The 23,077-nt window shown below is 41.3% G+C and overlaps 1 protein-coding gene and 1 long non-coding RNA gene across 5 annotated transcripts; one reads left to right on the plus strand and one right to left on the minus strand.

Annotated features, from left to right (window-relative positions):
* Positions 1 to 4,266: 4,266 nt before the first annotated feature.
* Positions 4,267 to 7,810, minus strand: LOC123979296. 2 transcript variants are annotated; one of them, XR_006827198.1, is made up of 3 exons: positions 7,630 to 7,810; positions 6,302 to 6,444; positions 4,267 to 4,720 (listed from the first exon to the last, which is right to left on the minus strand). It is a non-coding gene; the product is annotated as an uncharacterized LOC123979296 (long non-coding RNA). The 2 variants fall into 2 exon arrangements; XR_006827199.1 differs by lacking the exon at positions 7,630 to 7,810 and adding an exon at positions 6,826 to 7,007.
* Positions 6,986 to 22,710, plus strand: vrk1 (VRK serine/threonine kinase 1). 3 transcript variants are annotated; one of them, XM_046063161.1, is made up of 13 exons: positions 6,986 to 7,142; positions 7,682 to 7,841; positions 8,112 to 8,167; positions 11,151 to 11,220; positions 11,807 to 11,894; positions 13,162 to 13,270; positions 14,797 to 14,889; positions 15,694 to 15,826; positions 16,084 to 16,204; positions 16,406 to 16,464; positions 18,637 to 18,806; positions 21,510 to 21,603; positions 22,362 to 22,710. In XM_046063161.1, exons 2-13 carry the CDS (start codon positions 7,682 to 7,684, stop codon positions 22,526 to 22,528), a joined length of 1,320 nt encoding a protein of 439 aa, XP_045919117.1. In that variant the 5' UTR covers positions 6,986 to 7,142; the 3' UTR covers positions 22,529 to 22,710. The 3 variants fall into 3 exon arrangements, with proteins under 3 accessions (XP_045919117.1, XP_045919119.1, XP_045919118.1); XM_046063163.1 differs by having other exon boundaries at positions 21,513 to 21,603; XM_046063162.1 differs by lacking the exon at positions 6,986 to 7,142 and adding an exon at positions 7,217 to 7,369.
* Positions 22,711 to 23,077: the final 367 nt, after the last annotated feature.

Consider the following 23,077-nt stretch of genomic DNA (forward strand, 5'->3'; position numbering starts at 1 on the left):
TCGTGATTTTGAAATTACCCCCAGTAAATGATTCTAATCCTTTTGACATATTGAGGTGATAAAAGGACCAAACTCTAAACCAAAGGTCATGCAATACAAGTCACTTCAAGACAGTTCAAGTTTTATTTATATAGCCCAAAATTAATCCAAATCAGAAATTTATGGTTTTAGAATTTGTACAGCATGCAACGCTCTATTGTTTCAGCCTTATTTAACGTAAACATAAAAGAGACTTCCCTCTTCATCAGACTGTGGTAAGATTATAGTGGTTGTGTTGTATTTAAATACAAAAATTATCACAAAGGACCTCAAACTTAAACATGAAAAAACCTTCAAATCTACCCCGTTATTCAAATGTGTCAATGTAGATAAATCACAGGAATGGTCAGAAGTCAGCGTCCTCATTCAAGCTTTAGGAAGGACGCACTGGAATCTGTCCAGCCCCTTAGTATTTAATACTACTACTACTTTGGGTCCTAGTTGCCTTCATCTTTGGAAGTCAAGAGATAAACAGGGTTTTGAATTTAGTGTCTGAGACTGGTATTAACGTGATCTGTGCCTGGACATCTCATGTGGGGAAAACATGTTAATGCAGGTGTAAATACACACTGAACATATTGCAGATTCCGCGAGACCAGTCATTGATCTCAGCTCACAGTAAGCTCACGCAGGTAGAATGTGTCCAACTTGACGGACAAATGCCATCCCCCCCCCGCCCCTGCAGTCACCTGCAGCTCACATTAAGCGTAGTTCACACTATACGATTTTTAGCCCGATTTGCCGCTCGGCGACAGTCAGGCTGGGGGGTATCAGTGGTCAATCGGCGGTCGCCAGTCATTATGTGTGAACTACACAAGAACTCATCAAAAAACCTCACCGACACATTTCTGCCACATCGCAGACGCCAGCCAGATATCTAGCATGCCAGGTATCTGGAAGAGTCGGCCGATTCGACATCCACATCCAGCCAATGAGAGCAGGCAGCTACTTTTTCACTGCAAAACACTTTTTACTCCCCTGCAGCTCTCTCTGTAGCTCAGACGATCCCTGCTACCTGTGTGTGCTAATCCATTCTTTCACCCAGATTCTTTGTCTTTATAATTGCTATCTTTATAATAACAAACAACAGCTGTTTCGTGTGAAGGTTGGCGTCATTTCCCGTTTCACATTGCACGTGTTTTCTTAACAAAACGTGGTTTGGAGTCCAGCAGCTGTCAGCTCATGTAGTGTGTGACCCCCTGTCACCAATCGTAGTGTGAATGACACAACGACTTCAAGACGGCACGGCCATTGGCCGACGCTGAAAGTCGTGTAGTCTGCACAAGACTATCAAGTCTGCGAAAGTCACCCGCAGTCATCTCGAACGCACCTATTGTAACTCTGCCAAGTGCATCTTGGTCTTTCTTTTCGTTTGCGTGCGTAGAGTCCTGGCTATTTGCGTGGTGGACAGTGCTGTAACTCCATCAGGTTAGGTAATAGGTAAATATACAGATATCTTGCTAAAATACAACTTTAAGTTAATGTCCTGGAATCGTTCCGCAAGCCGCCGGCCACTGGGTTCTCGCTTGCATCGCGAGGTAATGTTAACTGATAAAGTAATGAAGAAAGTCTCGGCAGTGCTGTAGTTCTTTGTTAATGTGAAAGTGGTACTGATTTGAAATGTTTTTAACTATTTCAAAGTAGACTGTGTGGAAGTGTATTTATTTGGTTTTATTTAATGTTTTTGGTCATTAGCCGATGCCCTCTGACATATCTTGTTTTCATTGTTTTTAAATCATGTTTTGTGAAATACTGCTGGAATATGCTGCTTTTAGAAAGGGTTCTACCTCATGCCCTAAAAGACCTGGAAATATTGTCAACATTAAAGATCAAGAACCCCAGAATGAATTATCCTGTGTGGCATCTCATTCCACGGGCTACAGTAGTATACATATAACAGTGTGTGTGTGTGTGTGTGTGGCGGGGATTAAGCGCTGATGAACACATCTTTTGATGACCATCGAGCCCAGTCAACACCACAGCCAGCGACAAATCAAATTAAAGCTCCCATTTGGCCTGCGGCCGGCCTGCTTAGGCACCCCTGTCCTCTTGGAAGAGTTGTTGACACTCATCGTGTTCTTCCCCAGTGAACACATACAGCCCTGAAAGACACGCACATGTATTTACAACAGGGAGAATCAACAACTGTGAGACTTGAAAGAACCTGTTCTTTTCCTTAAGTTCCCATTTCTCTGCTGCTTCTCCCTCCGAAAAAAAAAGAAATGAAATGTGTGTGTACATTTTATCATGTCTGCTATCGTCTTTTGAAAATTGCAGGTAGCGGAGTGTTTAACATTCTCTTGTCAAGCGTCCTCCTGCTGGGACAATAAATGCCTGTCCAGTTTTGCTCACAGCGGCGGCTGCAGATTACAAACAGCAGGAGCACGCCGGAGTCTGAACACAATACCGATAAGGACGCCTGTCTTAGTGCCGCCGCTTTGGCTGGCTTCTCTTCACGCCAGGAACCTGCTGCTTTCTAATATTTACACACAACTAGAATGGCAAATGTACCGTAACTTCAGCCACACACTCCCCCCACACCTGGACTCGGTGTGCATATGTTTCTCTGTTTTTGTCTTTTGGGCGACGGGGTCTGTTTTTGACAAAAAGGGGAGGGGGGGTGCTAAATTATTGCACAAACACAGTGAAATTTCCCTTGCATCTTTTCATTCAGGAGTTTTAGGAGCAGGTAGGTGTGAATGATTGCAAACTGTTGGAGGGGTTTTTTATTGTACTTTTTTTGGGTAGAAGGTGTGTGAGAGAGTTTCTGTTTGACTTCTTTTTAGGTGAGGGTGAAATGCACATTTACTGTCTATGCTGTGACAATTGAAGAGCCAAGGAACTGCAGAGGGAAGACGCGGGAGGCCACTGACACACTGACATTATTCACAACCGCAAGACAAAGAAGCCCATATGATTTAGATTAAAAGACAATGAAAAGAAAAATGACTTCTTTTTACCTTTTCATAGCTAATTCTCAGTCATAACAGTTTTCTTTTCAAACAATCTGTCGTTTTATTCCTCCCTTCAACTGAAATCATAAACTTTAAAGCTGCGTTGGTTGATTTTTATGGCAACTTGGGAGCAGCACAACAAGCTGAAAACACATCTGATATTGTCAACCTATAACAGCTGGCTATTTGGACATCCAGCAGACACAGAGCAGCATTAGCTTTCATCTGGAGTCCTTTTTGTGTCCAACATTCACTCTCCCTTTAGCTCTGCTTTGCTCTCTACCAAACACTCCTGAGGCTGGGATTGACATCAACTTTCACTGTAACAACTGTATATTACAACATATATTCCGTGTATTGTTTATGACCATGTGGGGGCAGTGCAACAAGCTGAAAACATCATGTGACATTTCCTTTTCAGCTAAATGCTCCACTATGTTTTATGGATGAAATTCCCGACGGTCTGTTTTACAGCTTCAGATTTAAATTAAAACCATGTTTGATTACTGCGCTTTGAAAACTCACAGCAAATACTGTCCAGTGTCAACCAAAGTTAGCAGCTGCATCTCCCAGACTCAGGCGCAGCATGCAAAGTGGCTTCGTTTTGGCTCAATGAAAACATTGCGGAAGGCAGTGACAGTGGAGATTTTTCAGCCTAGTCCTCAGAGGATTAAGGCTGAAGTGTGGTCGGATTTTGGTTTTTGTAAGAGTGCTGAGGGAAAGAAGATTAAAGTAGAATGGTGCGAAAGGAGGCAACACACATATCTTATGAGTCATCTTTGTGACCACCACTCACTCCTTTTTAGCTAAATCAAGGTAAGTTAACTTATAGGTCAATGCATGATGTGGGAAAATGTCTAACAAAACATGTCCCTACCATTCTCCAGCGACTACTGAACTGCCCCTAGCAATAATTTATATAATATTAGGGCCGCCGTTAATAATAGTAATCTGAGATTTAGAGAACAAATTCATAATATGAGAAAAAAAGTTGGACCATTTATATTTTAATAATATAAGTCTTAATAGAACAGGTTGCTAGTAGTCATACAGTATCTCACAAAAGTGAGTACCCCCCTCACATTTTTGTAAATATTTGATTCTATCTTTTCATGTGACAACACTGAAGAAATAACACTTTGCTACAATGTAAAGTAGTGAGTGTACAGCTTGTATTACAGTGTAAATTTGCTGTCCCCTCAAAATAACACATCACACAGCCATTAATGTCTAAACCGCTGGCAACAAAAGTGAGTACATCCCTAAGTGAAAATGTCCAAACTGGGCCCCAAGTGTCAATATTTTGTGTGGCCACCGTTATTTTCCAGCACTGCCTGAACCCTTTTGGGCATTCTGTATTTCTACTTTCTACTACTGTCACCTTTTCAAAATCTCCAGAAATAATTGTATTTCAAGCGTGTGATGATTCTTTAATTTGTAATTAAACTCACCTGCAGCAATTCACAGGTGCTGGCAATATGGAAATCACAACCAGTTCAAATGGAGAAAGGTTGACTCAGCCTTTGTGTTGTGTATCTGTGTGCACCACACTGAGCACGGACAACAGAAAGAACAGTAAAGAGTTGTCTGAGGATTTGAGAACCAAAAAAAAAAAGCAGGGACAATCTCAAGACAACAAGTCCATCTCCAGAGATCTTAATGTCCTGTGTCCACTGTCCGCAACATTGTGAAGAAGTTTACAGCCCATGGCACCGGAGCCGATCTGCCTGGATGTGGACGAAAGAGAACAATTATTGAAATATTGCAACAAAGTATAGTTAGAATAGTGGACAAAGAACGTCGATCGACTTCCAAGCAAACTCAGTCTGACCTGCAGACGCAGGGTACAACAGTGTCAGCTCGCACTATCAGTCGCCATCTGAATAAAAAGGCACGCTGTGGTGGGAGACCCAGGAAGACCCCGCTGCTGACACAGAAACAAATCTAACCTAAGGAAGCCAAAATGTCCAGTGGACAGATGAGACTAAAATGGAGCTTTCTGGTGAAGCTCATCATTCTTGTGTTTTCAGACAACGAAATGAGGCCTTCAAAGGAAAGAACATGGTCCCTGCAGTCAAACATGGAGGAGGTTCACTGATGTTTGGGGTTGCTTTGCTGCTTCAGGCACTGGATGTCTTGGATATGTGCATGGTATTATGAAATCTGAAGACTAAGAAAGAATTCTGAGGTGCACTGTAGGGCCAGAAAGTGTCAGAAAGCTGGGTTTCTGTCAGAGGGTTTGCAGCAGGACAATGACCCAAAGCATAGTCCAGATCTAAATCCCATAGAGCACCTCTGAGATCTCAAAACAGCAGTTGGGAGAAGAACCCATCAAATCTCAAAGACCTGCAGCAGTTGGCAAAAGAAGAGTGTTCCAAAATTCCAGTACAGAGGTGTAAGAAACTCACTGATGGTTACAGGAGGCGACTGATATCAGTTATTTTCTCCAAACAGTGTGCTAGAAAATAATTCTGTCCAGTCCATTTATGGAGTTCTGTGTGGAATGTCTCAGATTTGGCTTTTTTCTCTGCTTGTTCTGTGTTCTTCCAATGCAAGCAAAAGAAATAAACATGAGAATATCAAAGCATTTGTAATTGCAACAATTTTCTGGGAGAAGTAGTGCATTATGTGACAGACATGCAGGGGTGCTCATATTTTTGCTCATGACTGTATATCAATCACCCTTGTACTAGACAAAAAAGTTGTTTTGTGTGTATTCTTAATGGTATTTTAAAGTTTTCCAGGAAAATAATAAAAACTGACTGACTCATCCTGCACTGGGGGGCGTGTATGTATTTAGCGTCCATTGAAAAACTTTCTCAATTTTTACAACGCCGCTGGAGCATCACCAGGCTTCACTGATTACTGTACAAACACACAACTGTATTCACTGATTTGGGTGAAATCTGTGAATACTTCATAATAAAAGTCAACTTATGTTTCACCAGTTAAATATATTTAATGTGAAACTGCAGCAGTAGGAAATTTGCATTAGCAGTAATGTCGCCACAGACCCAGTTTGTGATACTACAAGTATATAAATGTTACAATACTTTCATCAGTATTTACCTCATTCAGCGAGAGATAGTGGCTGAACAGACATTTATTTAAATGAAGATCTTTGATATTGTTACTTTAACAAGATACAAATTTAATCAAGCGCATTGTAGTGCAGAATCTTCTGCAGTGTTTCATGGACAGGAAAGAATGAGAATGACAACAGATAGGTCTCACAGTGATTTTTGTATTCTGCATGTAAAATTCTTATAAACTTTTTTCTTTAATAGCAGTAATGATGTCATACTCACATGTGCCACATCACTGCGATTCCCAGTGCGTTCAGCTGGCCTTGACTCGATCTCTCTGAGGCAACAAGACAGTGGGATTCACAGCTGGCCCTTGCTCAACTTCCTACAGCTGCACTTGTGTGTTTTCACCCTGGCTACTCTCACTGCAAGACAAAACATCTGTAGTTCAAATTGTTAGATTACCAACCCTTTGACTAGGTTAACCATGTGGCAATTAGTTGATGATGATTTGATTAATAGCACATTAATCTGTATCCACTACTTAAGCACTTTACAAATTTCATCACAACCTAATCATGAGGCCACATCATGTAAAGGAGTAAGTTCAAATCTACTTTAAAGTCCTTTCTTTATTTAAACTATTTTTGAAATATTACTTTGCTTATTCAAGTTGCCACTAAAATAATTATTATTTTCTAACTCTTACATACACAGTGCACATAGATTTTGAGAGCTAGGTGGGAAAATGACAGCATAACACACATTACTTTATAAGCTTGTTTAATAAAAATAACAATACTAACACTAATGCCTTTGAAAAAGCTTGAGGGGTGATTTGTGGCTTTATTTTGCATGTAGAGTGTGTTGATACAAACACTGAAATTGCTGTCATATTTGACGTGCGCTTGCAGCGAGTGTAAACACAACTTGGGTGTTGAGCCTTCTTCCTTACGTGTGCAGGAAGCACAGCACGTCCGCACTCCTCTGCCGCGCTGTACGCAGTGTCATCGACCAATAGAATAGCAAAGTGTCATGACGCCACTTCCTGACCGGTGGCTTTGCGGGAAGTTTGGTCCTCACACAGCTAAACGTAGAGTCAACACCAAACAACACAGTCAAGGTGTGTATTCATGTTATGGTTTAATGAAACGTTGAAGGGGCTGTTTTTACTGACAGCGTCGCAGATATCTAAGAGCTTTTTGCTTTAAACGGCGCCATGTAACTTAGCAGCTAACGGGAGGCGTCGATGCTAACGAGACAGCGCGGTTAGCTTGATGGCGAATCTACATTTATAAAAACGTTTTCCGGCTCACCACCTAACGTAGCGCCTCTCGACCTGCTCCGCCGGTAAGCGCTTTTTATTTTAGGGCAGGGGCTGTTATCTTTGCGCTACACACGCTGGTAATGAACTTAGTGGTAACGTAACTAAAGCTACAGCGCGTTTAAAGTAAGTACGTCGTTAACGTTAGCTAACTTCGCTAAGTTAGTAAATAGAAGAACACGACATCCATGTAGCATCAAATACGAAACCTCATAGTTCTTTATGTTTCGATATGCTCAAATCGGGTCATATGAGAATTCGTTGGGATGCTCGCTATGTAACATACGTCAGTATCCAGCATAGCATGTCACTGAAGCCTTGATGACTGTGCGTTTCAGATGCCTCCTAAATCCAAGGCGGCAGGGAAAGGCAGAGCTCCAGCTAAGAGGAAGCTGGCTGAGGAGTTCCCACCCGGAGAGGTCCTGACTGACACTGGGAAGAAGGCTTGGAAGCTGGGGGCTCCAATCGGCCAGGGGGGCTTTGGTCTCATATATTTGGGTAAGAGTCGATGGAATGCTGATGACGCAGTTCAAAAGTCAACTATAAATGATATGACTGCATTTGCATCATTACTTCTGAGACAAAAGTTCATGTCTGAACTCAGACTCAAGGCACCCACGTTTGTAATAGTTAGATATGTCATGTATTTAAATCCAACAATGTACAGTGCAAGATATAACCTGCAAAGTCTGACATTGCAATTATATATATTATATATTTTTTCAAGTACTACTAAGTATTGAAAGTATTCTTTTTCTTGATCCCCAGCTGATGAGAATTCTGCCAAACCTGTAGGTGAGGATGCTCGCTATGTCATCAAAGTGGTAAGACCCCCCAAAAAACTCAAGACATGATCTGAAATGTTTTTCCTTTCATATACTATATGTACACATCCCTAAAAAGCCATATAAGACCTCCTAGAAACAAACATAGCCATCTTCCCTGCCCAGCGTCGCTCCTTATTTAATGCAATCTCCTAGTTTAAGGCAGTGGATTAGCTGTAGTTTCTTACCTTTACAAAAAGGACATACAAATGGACAAATCAAGCAAAATAAATTTTATACAGTAATATTCCTCAATGTCCCTTGCACTCCAAGCCAACATCGGCTGCCCCCTGTGCTTCTGTCTGTACTGTGGTTTGTTCACTGTAGCCTGTCATGGTGCTGTCAGACCTGAAAGCGAAGCGAGCGTTTGGGGTGGTGAGTTTACGTACGAAGTCAATGCAAAGACGCATAGAGCCGTGATTTCCTTTTGGGCAGCGAAACAACAAAACAATGCGAAGGGGGCGGTGCCGGCGACGCGAAGCGAAGGCACCACCACAGGTTGAATAGTTTCAACTCTCATGACGCTGAGCCTGTCAGCGTTGATATTGTCCGTACGTCACTGACGGCTTCAGAGCGTTGTGTGGAGAGGGCCAGGCAGAGCAGGCGATTGAAAATCTGCTGGCCGGCGAAGAGCTGCTAAACTTGGGAGAGAGGAGCCGGGAGCAGTGCTCCAGCTTTTGGACTAATAAACACCCGTCGTCGGACTGGATTATGCTCCTGACAACTTCGCTGTTTGCTTGTGGGAGGAGCTCGGAGGAAACTGCTTTTATTAAATTAGCTTGTTACTTTAGTTTTTGGGATTACAACGTTGATTTATCTTCACTGGAGCTTCTCAGCAGCTAGCTTCTGTGCACATCCGGTTCCAGTGTTGTTAGCGTTGTTAACCGGACAAAACTGGACATTGATGGGAGAAAAGAAAGCGAGGAGGTTGAACTACCTGGTGAGTTCAGAAAACATGTGTATGTAACTTTAGTCCAGCTATCATTGTACTTTACTGTGACCAAGTTAGCATAGCATAGCCCTGATCAATCCGAACTCCATTCAGAAAACAAACATTTTAGAAGTTGTTGTCCTGCTGTCTTGCTGACAGACCTGACAAAGCATGAATTAATTTGTTTAACAAATCTGCGTCATATGACCCGTTTATTGCTATTTAATCACAGCAAATTGTTTACTTTGGGTTCATACAGCTGTAGTAACGGTGAGTTGTGTTTATTCCGGGTTTATTCGCGTTATCGCGTTGTTTGTGAACACTCAGCACTTGTCCATCGATAAAACCCCTGTGAGGAGAGCGTTGCGTGGATTACATTCGCATTTGGTCTGAATGCCGCATTAGTGTTGCAGCGCTGCTCTCTCTCCGTAACGACAGCCGTGCTCTGCAGTGATGTTCTTACAAGAATTTGGCAAAATAGAAGGATTCTCTGAACTCCGACTGTAGCAAATCTGTTCTCTCTCCTCTTATTAGCTAAGCTTAGTGTACCATACTTTCAGGTAGCTGCTTCTCACTCCACAAAATGACACGGGTCATATCAGCTGTCACAAATTAACATCAATTCAAAGAATTACTTCATGACCGAACAAAATGAAACTTAGCTGTTGTCGGGTGTGTGTGCGCTCTGCAGCCGGTGTTTGTACTCATCCACAGACTGCTGGTGAGGTAGAGTGAGAGAAGAATGACTCTGTAATACAACTGTACAATTTCCAACAAAGTGACTTATTTCATCGTACTGGGTCTATTTCAGGAGTCACATTCTCCCAGTTAAACTTTCCTTAATATTAGATATATATATTTTCTGCTTAATCCTTCAATATTTAGATCAATCAGCTTGAGTCAGATGCATATTTAATTAACATTTAGGTAAATGACGGTATCAGATTGGACTCGATATCTGCACATACCCACAATAAAAGGACTTGGATCGGGATCAAGTCCAAAAAACTTGATTACGACATCCCTTGATGAAATGGTGTCAGTGAGTGAAAGAAAACTTGTTGTGAGAAGGAGATTAAGCTAGCCACACCTACATTTTGAGTGCACATGTATTCAAGCCTTTATGGTAACTGAAACGGCCCAGAGCGAGCTGACAGGCAGGTTAGAGACTTTATCCTGTCAGTTTGTCTCTTTACAAAGACAAGTGCTGCAGTATGAGTCCTACCTGAAGAGACGCTGTGAAGTCTTCATGTTACGCCGTACGAGAAGCACATACAACATTATTTATCAAACTGGGTAGGACTGGATGAATTTAGTGTGAGGATACACATGTGACAACGTCCGGTTTTCAAAATAAGGCGTCTATACTGGATGGAAATAAGATTAATTGGATTATATTCACAGAAAGTATGAAACATATTACACGTGTTAAATAAAAAAGTAAAAACAACAACAATAAAATGTTAGGAAAATTACTTATTCTGTTTTCTATTCTTTGATTTAGGGTTGCTGGAAAAACATTAAATAGGCTACATTTGTTGACTTTTGTTGCTGTTTTATCACCATTTATAGCTCTACAATGGGTTTTTGATCAAATAGTTTACTAGAGCACAACATTGTTTACAAGAGTCCAAAGTTATTCATGGATAGCCTCTTAATTTTGCACCAAATTAATGCATTTAACGGTCGTCTTACGTGCAAGTGTTCACTCGCACTGACTTTACTTGGTTTAAAACTTGGTAACCTATGACGTTACAATTCACAGTGTTCACAAATGTTTTGATTGTTTGATAGGCTGCGTCATTAACAAGCCCACAAGCGGCTCACCTGCTGCCGTGATAACGGACCGCGGGTGGAAAAATACGAAAATTTAGGGCGGGGTTTAACAATCACAATGCCTGCTCTACCATCGACCATCTGTTAGCCATCGCCAATGGACGATAGTATCGTCTATCGCCCTAACCCTAACATTCATAACAACACAGTCCCTTGTTTTTGCAGTGCTGTTGTTCAAACACCTGGACATAAATGTGCTTGTTGTTTTGTCCACAGGAGCCCAGTGATAATGGACCACTGTTCTCTGAGCTCAAGTTTTACATGAGAGCTGCTAAGCCTGATCTGAGTAAGCCACTTTATCATTCCTTCTAAACACACACAAACACCTAGAAGTATGTCACTAAGCCAAAGTTAGCCTTGTGATCATAACACAACATAGTCTATCACCACCAGGGCAAACAAATAAAAGAAAGCCAACTTTCTTAATTAAAAAAGACAATCTTGTAGCTGAGGCACGGAGGGGCTCTGCAGAGGAAGGGAAGCTTTGGGTGGCAGCGCCATTGGCCCCCAGGCCACAGCTTTGCATTTTCTATAATAACAATTCAAATGTCAGTCTCCCCTGACAATTAACTGTTATATTACTAAGGAACCAAAGGCTCATATTTTATTCATGCTGGAATCTCACGTTGTTGGTAAATATTTGTCCCAGCAGCAGATTAGCTTGCGGCAGTGCTGCCCCCACCCACCCCACGGAATATACTCTTATTACTTTGAGCATCACAACCATCACCTACATACACTAGCACTGGTTAGCAGTGTTTACAGGAAGTTGTAGTAACCTAACTGCCTGTGATTTACATGCTGTGTATTTCATAGATTTAAACACAGTTTCAGGCCTAAAAAAGTTCTATGACTTTCCTCTTCTCCTGCAGTTCAGAGCTGGATGAAGTCTCACAAGTTGAAAAGTCTGGGAGTTCCCAGGTACTGGGGCTCTGGTCTGCATGAGAGAGACGGGGGAAGGTAAGACTTTGACCACACGGGCCACACTCAATACCCATTCCCACTCACTCTTTTTGGGGAAAGAGTGACTTTTTTTAGTTTTAGGTTTTTGAAGCTAAATTATTATTTCGGAAGTATTTTTTCACAAGTTTTCAGAGTGAGAATTGTCCTTGAGCGAGACTGCAGTTTCTTGTTAAAAACTAAGGGTGTTACCGGGAGTCTCAGTAGGGACCCTTTCCATGATGTTGTCAGACACCTGGTGTAACAGTCTGAGCCTGTCGGTTGCAAAAATAAGCACTTTTTGTTGGACGTAATTTTGAGGGGTGCAATTTGCCAGAAGAAAGATGTTGCAGCTGGTTAACGGCTGCCGGCTGAAGCCTTCTACTGCACGGATTCCAAAACTTTTTGCACTTACAAGTCATTTCAACACCAAAATATGTGGGGGGAAAAAGGGCCCAGTTTTAAACATACTGAAATTATTCATTAACGACGTACAAAAACAACAAGTCATCAAACAAGTGCAACATCCAAAAATCATAGGAAGGGTGCATATTCTTTAGTGTACAGACAAACAGTTTCAGGGGATGTTATATTTCATCAAAATATTTAAAACAAAATACAAATCTTTAGGATTTTAAAATCTCCTGGAATTAAAAAAAGGTAAAAGCCAATTTAAAAGTTTGACCTCTTTTGTAAATGCAATAAAATTAGGCTATTTACTGTCTTACCATGAAATTTAGCAATTAAAATGAAAATATTAGTTAGAGAGAGTTAGAGTTGAGATCTGATATTTCTGTTATCTTGTAGGGTATAGAACGGTAAATTTACAAAATAATATTAAAATTTCTCCAATATGGCTGATCCATAAATGTTTCACAATAAGGCAGGACCAAGATTTTTTACAAATGGCACAGTGCGTTTCTGTATCTTAGCTGAGTTAACCAGTGCATATGTAAGATGAAATTTAGTTACTTATTAGATTTAGTTGAGACCCAGGCCTTCTTACATATTTAACAAGGAGTTTCAAGGTCTTTGTATGGGTAATAAAAAAATTATATATATATATATAAATAGACATTGCCAAACATTTTGTTTTCTCTCTGACCTAAAAAATGCCTACATTTCTAAAACCTGAAATAATTTCAGTCCATCGGAAAGTTCTGCTGTTCTGTACTGCTTTTCGTCTGCATTTGTCTGCTGCTTTTAGCACATTAACAACCAACAATTTAGTAATAGAGCTTGTCTGACATTTCAGAGGTACTAAAGAAGTATCCTTTGTACCTCCCAGGTACAGGTTCATGGTCGTTGACAGGCTTGGCACAGACCTGCAGAAGAAGTTTGAGGAATGTGGAAGGAGGTTCCCCAGGAAACTGGTCCTGCAACTCGGCCTTCGACTGGTTGGTTATTTCATGATCAAATGGTTTCATTTCATTTGCATGCTCCACTGAATTGCAGTTAAATTAAGCAGGAATGTCATGTTTTGAGGGAATGTGTTGCAAACATAGCATGAGGGGGAACTATCAATGTCCTGTTTAATAATAATTGTTTTATTTTGAGGACATTAAATGAAAGGGAATACTAATTTAAAACCTTTTTCTAGCTCAAAAACTCAAAAGTGGGTTACGTTGTGTGTTATGTAATCAGTGAGGCCTAGTCTCACGTAGCAAGCATTGTTTCAGCGTGGTGCCTCTAAGCCCCGTCCCTCTCCTGTGCTTGGACAAGTAGGCTTTCAGGAAGGAGGGATGAAAAGAGGTGCTGAAGCAGTGGACAAAATAAGAAATAAAATGTCTTTTTTGAACATTACAGCATGTGAACATTTTCTAGTAAAAAATGTAAATACAAGTATGAGCCTGAATATGAGGATTTTACGGCACCTTTAACTACTGACCTAACTGAGATGGAACACAAGGGAAACGCCGCAGAGGGTCCAGTGAGTTTGTAACAAGTTAATTTGTAAGTTATACAGTAACTTTAGTCGTCATCCATTATGTTGATAAGTCCGCAAGTATTTACTTGTTAAGTTAGAAGTTATTTATTCCCATGTTCTGAACAACGTAACACTGTTGATACTGTGTTGAAATAAATGATCATAATGTTCTGTGTCCTTGCTGGTTGTGTCGACACATTCTGAATCATTACCAGTTGTTCTTAACAGGCAGTTCACTGCGTGCCCCTTGCAAATTTGTTACATTATTTTATTTTATTATATTTTGTGTTTCTTTGTAGTGTAGCAGTGTTAACAATGTGACTGAAAACATTCTTCCTCAAACCATTTTCTGATGCTCCAAAATATGTATTTAAATAATTAAATTAATATCATAAACATGCGACGACTAGACGACTAGTTACTTGAACTAATGACTACTAGGCGACTAGGAAAATCTATAGTTAGGGGTAGCCCTAGTTGCTACAGTTTTTAACATTAGGACATCCCCCACAGTGTCCAACATTCATGGTGGTTTTGAAGTAATAATCTATTGCAGTCTCAGATCATCCCTAGCTTGGGATCTGACTGCAGGATGATAGGGGTGTTCCTGATCGTGCTACAGTCAGATTGTATCTGCATAATGACATCTGGGGTCATTGCATTTTCACATCGTATTAATACCCATTTGTTATCTCTAGTTTAATATGCAAATTAGCTGGGCAGGGATCATCTCCTGAAGTGATGCTGCTGTGTGGGTACAGGAAGAGGCGGAGTGAGGCAACACTTTCTAGGACAGATTTTTTACTAAGACTGTGTCCACACTGTACAGATGTCATTCACACTTGGCTGAGATCTGATCACAATGCAAGTCCCCTCCAAACGTGGTCTCCCATTGTGATTACAGTGTACAATCTGTGCGGCTTAACTGCATTAACGTGTGTTTGCCTCTTTTTCATCACTAATATTAAGAGATATCACTGTTTTCTCCTTGTGTAGCTGGATATTCTGGAGTACATACATGAGCACGAGTATGTGCATGCTGACATTAAGGCATCCAACCTTGTGCTGAGCCACAGTGATCCCAACCAGGTCAGTAGAAGTTAAAGCGTCTTATGACTAAAATCATCACATTCTATTTTGGGGGAAATGAAAATGAAACGTGCTTCCACAACCTTAACATTTTCAGCACTGCGTTTGCTAATGTTGGGAAACTAAAGTGCTCCTCTGACCCCAGCACTGCTATTGAAATTAGGGAGATGATTGTATTTTTGATCATAACACACTTGTGCTGCTTCATTAGATTCACTTAAGGGCTGGAGAGGAGGGAGGGAGGGAGGGTGTGTGTGTTCCAAACGGGGGCCGATTAGATGGCAGCAGCTAAGACATTCTCCTAGCAAACAAGGCAGGGGCAAATATTTAATTTGAAGATTAATAATGTATCATTGGTAGTGTTATTAAAGAGCTATTTATAAATGACAATTTAAAAATCGGCCCCTCTGGATTTTATTATTAGGTACGGTTGGTTCTTTTGTAGCTGTGCTGTGTTTGTTTTCCCCTGGACTTACGGGAATGTAGGTTTGGTTTTATTACTGTGTGTTTCTTTATTAAGGCAGATAACCCACTGTAGTATATAAGCACAATGCAGAATAAATAATAAAAATGAGGCTTATGTAGGTGGAATGACAATTTAAATTCTAAAAGGGTAGAATCATCTGCTCCCCATGCTTTCAGTCTTTGTGCTAAGCTAGACTTAACATGTCCCCGACGTCTATCTTGCATGAACACAGAAGAATGTTTTGTTCTCAATTGTACAGTGTGATTCCTGGAACCATTACAGATGTATTTGCGTTCTCGGTCTGTGCATGTCTGAATCGGTGTGTTTGTGAATTGTAGGTTTACTTAGTAGATTATGGCCTGGCATATAGGTACGCACCAGACAGTGTCCTCAAAGAGTACAAGGAAGACCCCAAGAGATGCCATGACGGTACCATCGAGTTTACAAGCATTGACGCCCACAAAGGAGCATGTAGGTACAAACCCACTACTTGTAGTTTTATGACCCCATATACAGCCTTTAAAACCAGGCTGCCAGGTCTTTATTCTCTAAACACTCAGGAGTGACTGTATTTTCCAAACAATACTCCATTAATGGATTTTGTTATAAGTTAGAATCATATTATCTTAGGAAGAATGTGGTCACACAACTGGATAACAATTCCAGTGGTATTGCTGCTATGCTAGTACCTAAAGGTAGCTGCTGAATGTGTGGTTGTCTGGCTCCAGCTGCATCTAGGCGGAGCGACCTGGAGATCCTGTGCTACTGCATGGTTCAGTGGCTGTGTGGACGCCTACCTTGGGAGGACAAGCTGCAGGACCCCCTCTACGTCAGAGACTCTAAACTCAGGTGGGAGAAGCACACCTGCATTCGCTGCCTCTCTGACAGAGTTCTTTTAGTGAATACACAAGGTTGTCTGCTGAATCCAGGCTGGAAATCATTTGGAATTTGGAATATTCTTTATTATTCCAAGCAGTTTTGCAAGTTTACCTTTCAAGTAGAGGGAGGTGTGTTAAACTGAGAATCTTTTTTACTTTTTTCACCCTTTAGGAGTCAAGAAAACATCTCTGAATTCATGACCAAGTGTTTCTCCCCTCAAGACAAGCCAGGTAAGAAAGAGAGAGAGACACACACACACACACAGGTGGCAAACAACAAAGGGTTGAGTGTAGACTTTCCATGTGCATTAATAACAATATAAAACCAGAAAAAAAAGACTAGTATTACCCATGACTCCTTAGTTTCTCCTGCTGCTTAACGGCCCAGTATTACAGAACTGTTTGTAGCTTCCAGCTGTGTGTGTGTGTGTGTCTGTTTGTTAAGCCTGTCACGATAACTACTTTTGTTGGATGATATATTGTCCCAGCAATAAGTGCAGTAAATGATTATTGTCATATAACTGCTATAACTGGAGGAGGTCCAGGAGGTCACCATTATTAGCTTAAACCTAGCGGAGTTTTCCTCTACTCATAGCTTTAGAAATGACATAATAATTCTACTTATTCATACTTATCTCACTCACTGTTGGTTTAAATCACTGCATCTCCCGACAGAGTCATCAGCTCGAGTAGTTCACCTGTCTCTCTCCTCAGCTCCACTCTGCCCCCTCGGCAGACCATCCACCCCCCATAACTGTCATTGCTGTCATCCTCTTGCTCTCTGATATTTTGTTTAAAGTTAATAATGTAGGATTACTATTTCTATTTTCATTTGTTTCTATTTGAGATTTTGGGATAATGCTTATATAATAATTTTTTAAAAAGTAGTTCAGTGGATGCAAGGTGTTTTCTAAGTCAGTGACTAATCGTGTTAAATGTGATCTCAGTTTTGACCAAAATAATCGTGATTAGGATTTTTGGCATAATCGAGAACCATGTAAAAAGAAAAAAACACACACACACACACACACACACACACACACACACACACACACACACACAGATAAAGTTCTGCAGATTTCTCTTGTCATGACCTCACCTGGTTGTGAATAGAAGACGCGTCACAGCAAAGCCCACAATGCATTTCTACACTTTCAGTGTGAAGCAGCAGCAGTATCAGGACCTGTTTGCTTTTTCATTCACTGTAACTTCACAAACAGAAAATTCATTATAAAATAACTATAATGTACCCTACTTCATCACATTTGATTATTTTCTTCTTTTATTTGGAACCAGACAATGTTTAATTTTTGTTATTTTCTCTGTTGAATTTCCGGAATCTTAATCCACAATATAAAGTTTGTTATATCAGTTAAAATATTTTATCGGCCTAGCTACCAAGGTGATTGACATCTTTCATTTACATTCATACATATCTAATAGAGGGTATGCATTGATGTCTCTGTTCAAAGGATAGCATACCCTCTATAATCCTTTGAACAGAGACCTACTTGGTTCTCATTAGGAGTTTGAAGTCCAATCACACTCACTGCAGCAAAAATTATTAGTGCAGACTGTAACATTAGTTGTCTCTCTGTGGTGAGAGCTGCCATTTTAATGCCGGCACTTTGACCTGAAGGCAGTGTGTCGGCTCAGGCAGAGGAGACGAACACGAAGAGTCACCCCTCCCTCCTTCTGCTCTGCTGAGCACAACCAAACTGTTGTTTACAACTCCGCGTGTGTGTGTGTGTGTGTGTGTGTGTGTGTGTGTGTGTGTGTGTGTGTGTGTGTCAAGTCTAAGTAAAGTCACACCAAACAGAATTAGACAGGACGCAGTGACCAGAGTAGCACATTATGGTGACAACAAAGTGTTGGAGCAAAGATAGTTAATATAAAGGTATGGGGAAAATACAGCACAACATTTGATATACTGTAGCACAGGGGTTTTCAAAGTCTGAGGCGGCCGCCTCCTGAGTTAACTTGCTTAAAGCTGGGGTAGGCAATGTTGGAGACCTTGCCAGAGACAGCTAGATTTAAATAAAAAAAGGTCTGTCTAAGGTATTTATTAGTTTCTGAGTGAGAAAGTGAGGCTAGCACTAAAATAACTCCTCCTGTATCTCTGAACTGTCACACACATTTAGGCTATTCTACATTGTAATACAGTCCAGACCAGCCTCCCTTTTATTAACTAATGTAATGTTTTTTCACTTCCATTCACTGAGCTTCCCCTGAAACAGTTTGGGGCCCCCCTGGGGAGGCGCGTCCAGGGCTGTAGCATATAAGAGGATATAACGGATAATACCTGAGCTTAATACATTTTCTGGTACTGCTGATACCGGCATAGAGGCTAGTAGGTTCGCAGCAGGCTTTTGGTTAATGATGAAACGCGTTGTTGTGTTGCAGATGAGATCCAGAGGTTCATGGAGGAGGTTAAATCTCTGGGATACCAAGACAAACCGCCGTACGACAAGTTACGCTCCATCCTGCAGGCTGGACTGAAGGCCATCCAGGCTAAAGATGACGGCAAACTGGAGTTCACTCCTGTGAGTGGAGCAGTATCAACTCCTACTAAGGTCAGCACACAAACTGAAAAACAACAACTTGAGTGATTCCAGTAATAATATCCTCGATAGGAATGCTCTGCTTCTTCACAAGTACTCAGATTGTTTGTCATATCACTGTGTAGAAGGTAAAGTCCTACATTCAGAACATTACATAAGTAAAAAGACACCACTACTGACGAAGTGAAAGTACAGACAATGGTAAAAGGAACCTCCAGAGACTCCCCTCAACTTTACAGAGCTTTATTGTGACTTTCAGCCCATTCCACCTTCACTGCAAGTACTGTATAAGGGTCTAAAGTGCAGTAATGTTCTTAGCCCCGTTGTAAAAACCTTGGTAAGCTTTAATGTTAGAGAATGTTTTTATCTTCTCCCAAATCAAACTAGACATCTGACATATCGAATAGAGTCAGCTGAACTCAGGACTGACTGTTTAACACACTGGTGTTTTCTGCTGGTGCCTTTTGAAATAGCTGGTTGTTAAGGAGCCGTGTACTGAAAGCCATGGGTCCTTTTGTAGGGTTGACTGATAACATAACTAAAATATTATCTTTGTCAGACTTGCACTCTGACTGGCACCCCGGCTCCTAGTCAAATTGCAGCGTTCCGAGCAAGTTATGAACAACTTACTCGCCTTGCTGGTTAAAGCAGTGCTGTGCATTCCGGCAACAAGCGCATCCAACAATAAATAACAATAACAACAATAAAGAACACTGTAAAATCGGTCTGTTTATTTAGCCTACTATTGTGGGCGGGGAAGAAAGAGAGCCCTCCATAGCTTAGCGACGTTCACGGTTTCCATTCTTACTGTTTGTTCAGTGAGAAGTTACAGCACACTAATTAGTCTATATTCAGTTTCAGTATTTTATTTACAGTACAGGCTTATATTTGCCTCTCTCTCTGTCTCTGTCTCTCTCTCTCTCTCTGTGCATATGGAAGATGCCACCGGGGACATGGCATAGTCAGCCGAAGGGTTACTGGGCCCCGGTGCTGGTTATTGTATGTAATTATCCCGCCAATCTGTTCACCTCAGCAGGCGCCGCTTGGTGATCATGAGGTAGCAATTGTCAAAATGGAGGCAAAAATGGGAAGGGGGAAGGGGGGTGAGTGATAGTTCAGGCTGAGAGTGGAGCTTCATTATAGAGGCCCGGGGAGGAGGAGGAAGGACGGAGGAGTTGATTGCCTTCATTAAGTGCATGACTCTCTCAGAGGCCACTTTTTCTTTCTCTTTCCTCAGCAGACGCTTTGATTTCTGTAGAGAGGACAGAGATAATAAAGTCGTAATTTATGGAAAACTCTTCTCTGTATTAGCAGTGATTCTGAGAAACCTCCATCTTTGTTGATGCCACTGTTTAAATGTGCTTTACGAGCAGAAGTCTGTGTTTCCCACCAGATTACAGTGTAACTGGTGTGGACGGGGGGGGGGGGGGTATGTCTATTTTTTATTTCACATTTTTATTCTTAATTCTCAACCTTAATTTAGTATTCACTCGCTACTTGAAGCTGCTCACCTTGCTTTTACCTTCAGTTGTCTTTTCCCCACACCTACACCTCTGGTCTCTTACCGCAAACACACCTGCTTGCCCCGCCCCTTCCTGTTTCTCTCTCCCTGCATGTGTCTGCTCTGCTGTTTTCACAGCAGCAGGTGTGCCGCATGTGGGGGAGACTTGTTAGAGATGTAACCTATCAAAACCAACGTGGTACCTAATGATATCTGCACTGGTGCGTTCACTGTTGCTTTAGCTGGTCTGTGCTTGTAAATATCCAGCATGTCCACATCCACATGAATAATACTAGATAACATCTCTCCCTGTGTTTCTCTGCTAAATGCTAATTTGGTATGCATATATACTTTCTGTACACTGGAGGTACAGAGAGTCAGAGAGTTTGTTTGGCGCTCTGTGCAGCCCTCCAGACTTGTCACCTTTTGTCAGAAAATTTCTGTTTTTAATCCAAAATAGGTCATTTGTGTGGTACTCGTTTAATATGACTAACAGAGAGTTTTTCTTGCATAGAGGAATTATGGGCGCTCCCCAAAGAGGTTTCCATCGGTGCCAAAATGATATGAATTGAGAATAGAAATGGCATTTCAAGTCCTCCAAATGTGTTTTAATCAGCAATTCATCAACGGGCAGAACCCCTCATGAGTTTGTGTCCTGTTTACGGTCAGAACAGCAGAGCATGTAACAGAACATTTTGATGGACTCGTGTCAGTGAGGTCTTGGTGGTGGTGAGATGGCAGAGCGTTAATTGCATTTGCTCACATTACACACACAGAAGGCTGGAAGCTCAGAAATGTCAGGTCGCCTCACTGCCAAGTCAAGGCCTCGCCTCCACGTTCGTCTCTTCATCCCTCCCGCCATCAGACAACGCTGCAGGCCTTAAGAGCTTCCACAAACAAATACAGGCTGGTTTTAGTTAAAAACAAAAATGTCTTCATTTAAAGACATTTGAACAAAGCTGTGTTGTACTTTGCATTTGGCTGTCAGACTCTTTAATGTCCATCAAGACATTTCCTGCTCAGCTACAGTAATAGAAATTGAAAACAAAATGTCAGGTTGTTGTTGCAATGTCTTAGAAGTTAGAGAAGGTTTCTATGTAGTCCGAACAAGTGGTGCAGCAACAACTCTCAGCTGGGTAACAAATGTACAGTAACTACACATGTCCGTGTTCACCCACCTTCCAGCTGATCTCCATTCTCTTTAATTTCTCCAGAAGACAACAAAGAGAAAGAAAGCAGCAGATGAAGCCGGAGAGAGTGAGACTGAAGGAAGTCTCATCAAGAAAAAGAGAGTCACAAAGAAAAAAGGTTGGTATAATTTGTCTCTGAACAGATACAGGTTCTTTTGTCCATTTGCAATATTATATTATATTATTTACAGCAACTGCAGGAGTTTTTACAAAGCTGTCACATGTTCTCTTCTCTGCCCACTTTGTTGCAGCCTCTGTGATACTAAATCTAAGTTATAGGTACTTATAGGTACTAACCTTAAAAAGTTTTTTAAAAACATTTAGAACAATGGGGCGTCACGGTGGCCTATGCGTTAAGACACGTGCCACGTAAATAGCAATGCCCCAGGTTCTAATCTGACCAGGAACCTTTGATCCATTTCAACCCTGTATCTCTCCTCACATTTCATGTCAGCCTCTAAACTGTCTACTGTCAATTAAAGACAAAAATGAAAGATTGGTGGACACTTGCCCAGGCATGCATTGGTATTTGGGGAGAGGTGGCAGTAGTTAGAAACCAAAGTGTCTGGCAGAAATGGGTATGCAGCACACATTTATAAAAAAAACATAAGCTTTATAGTGTGTGTTGTGGCGCAAACAAAAAAAACCCACAGTGGTTCTGGTTGCTGAAGAAAGCTTGAGAACAAAAATGCATATGTGTATTTTACAGTAGTGGCTGCAGGCAGTGTATGCCAAGTTGTAGAAGTTAAGACTGATAGAAGTTAAAGACATGAATAATAGAAAACAGTGTCAGATAATTTAATATTGCGGTGATAGTGTCTTTTATAGGGGGAGGCTTTACTGGCCTGCTTAAACATGATGGATTTTCCTCTGCAGAAGTGAATGGAGTGAAGAAAAATACCAAAAAGACTCCAATACCAAGGAAGGCACCCAGCACTGGAAAACAGGGTGACCCCAAATCCAGACTGGTGGAGATGGGCACCCAGACGTCACCCGGACTCGCCCAGAGAACCCGAGGCAGAACCAAGACAACCAACTCTTAGACATCCTCCTCTGTCTACCCCCCCCCTCTTACTTTGTCCTCTCTGCTTCTTAAAAAGTCTACTTTTTTAAGTTTTATATAGTAGGGTTTTCTGTCTGTTATGCACCGATAGATGCAGATGTTTGATTGTATTTGGTGTGGTTGAAGCCAAATCATTTGTAATAAAGAGGAAATTAAATTGTCCGTCTTGTGTTTGTAATTAAAGGTTTCAGGGTCAAGGGCCGATGGAAAGAAAACTCGAGTTTATCGAGTTTTACTTTTTCACACTTTTATTTAGTATCACCGTGACACGGGTATCTGGGCTCAACCCGGGTGACTATAACCAATCATTTTAAGAAACACAAGTGTGAGAGGAAGCCATAAAGGCTGGTGGATTAAAAAGTAGAGACACCCATTACCACAGTAAGGAGTGGGACCCACTTCTTGAAGTGAGTTTGAGAGGTGTCCGGTGTGTTTCATGATATCCCGGTGGGCACTAAATTGACAAAGGTCGAGGTCCCCACTGGTGCAGACTGCTTTCTGAGCATTAAGAATGGTTTTAGGGTTCGTG

This window comes from Micropterus dolomieu, linkage group LG11 (genome assembly GCF_021292245.1).
Source record: "Micropterus dolomieu isolate WLL.071019.BEF.003 ecotype Adirondacks linkage group LG11, ASM2129224v1, whole genome shotgun sequence".
Classification (NCBI taxonomy): domain Eukaryota; kingdom Metazoa; phylum Chordata; class Actinopteri; order Centrarchiformes; family Centrarchidae; genus Micropterus; species Micropterus dolomieu.

Excerpts from the sequence above, each read along its gene's own strand:
- vrk1 (XM_046063161.1), top strand. The coding sequence starts at position 7,682 with ATGCCTCCTAAATCCAAGGCGGCAGGGAAAGGCAGAGCTCCAGCTAAG. Across the intron at positions 11,895-13,161 it reads CATGAGAGAGACGGGGGAAG|GTACAGGTTCATGGTCGTTG; the intron begins GTAAGACTTTGA and ends TGTACCTCCCAG. Across the intron at positions 16,465-18,636 it reads CTCCCCTCAAGACAAGCCAG|ATGAGATCCAGAGGTTCATG; the intron begins GTAAGAAAGAGA and ends GTTGTGTTGCAG.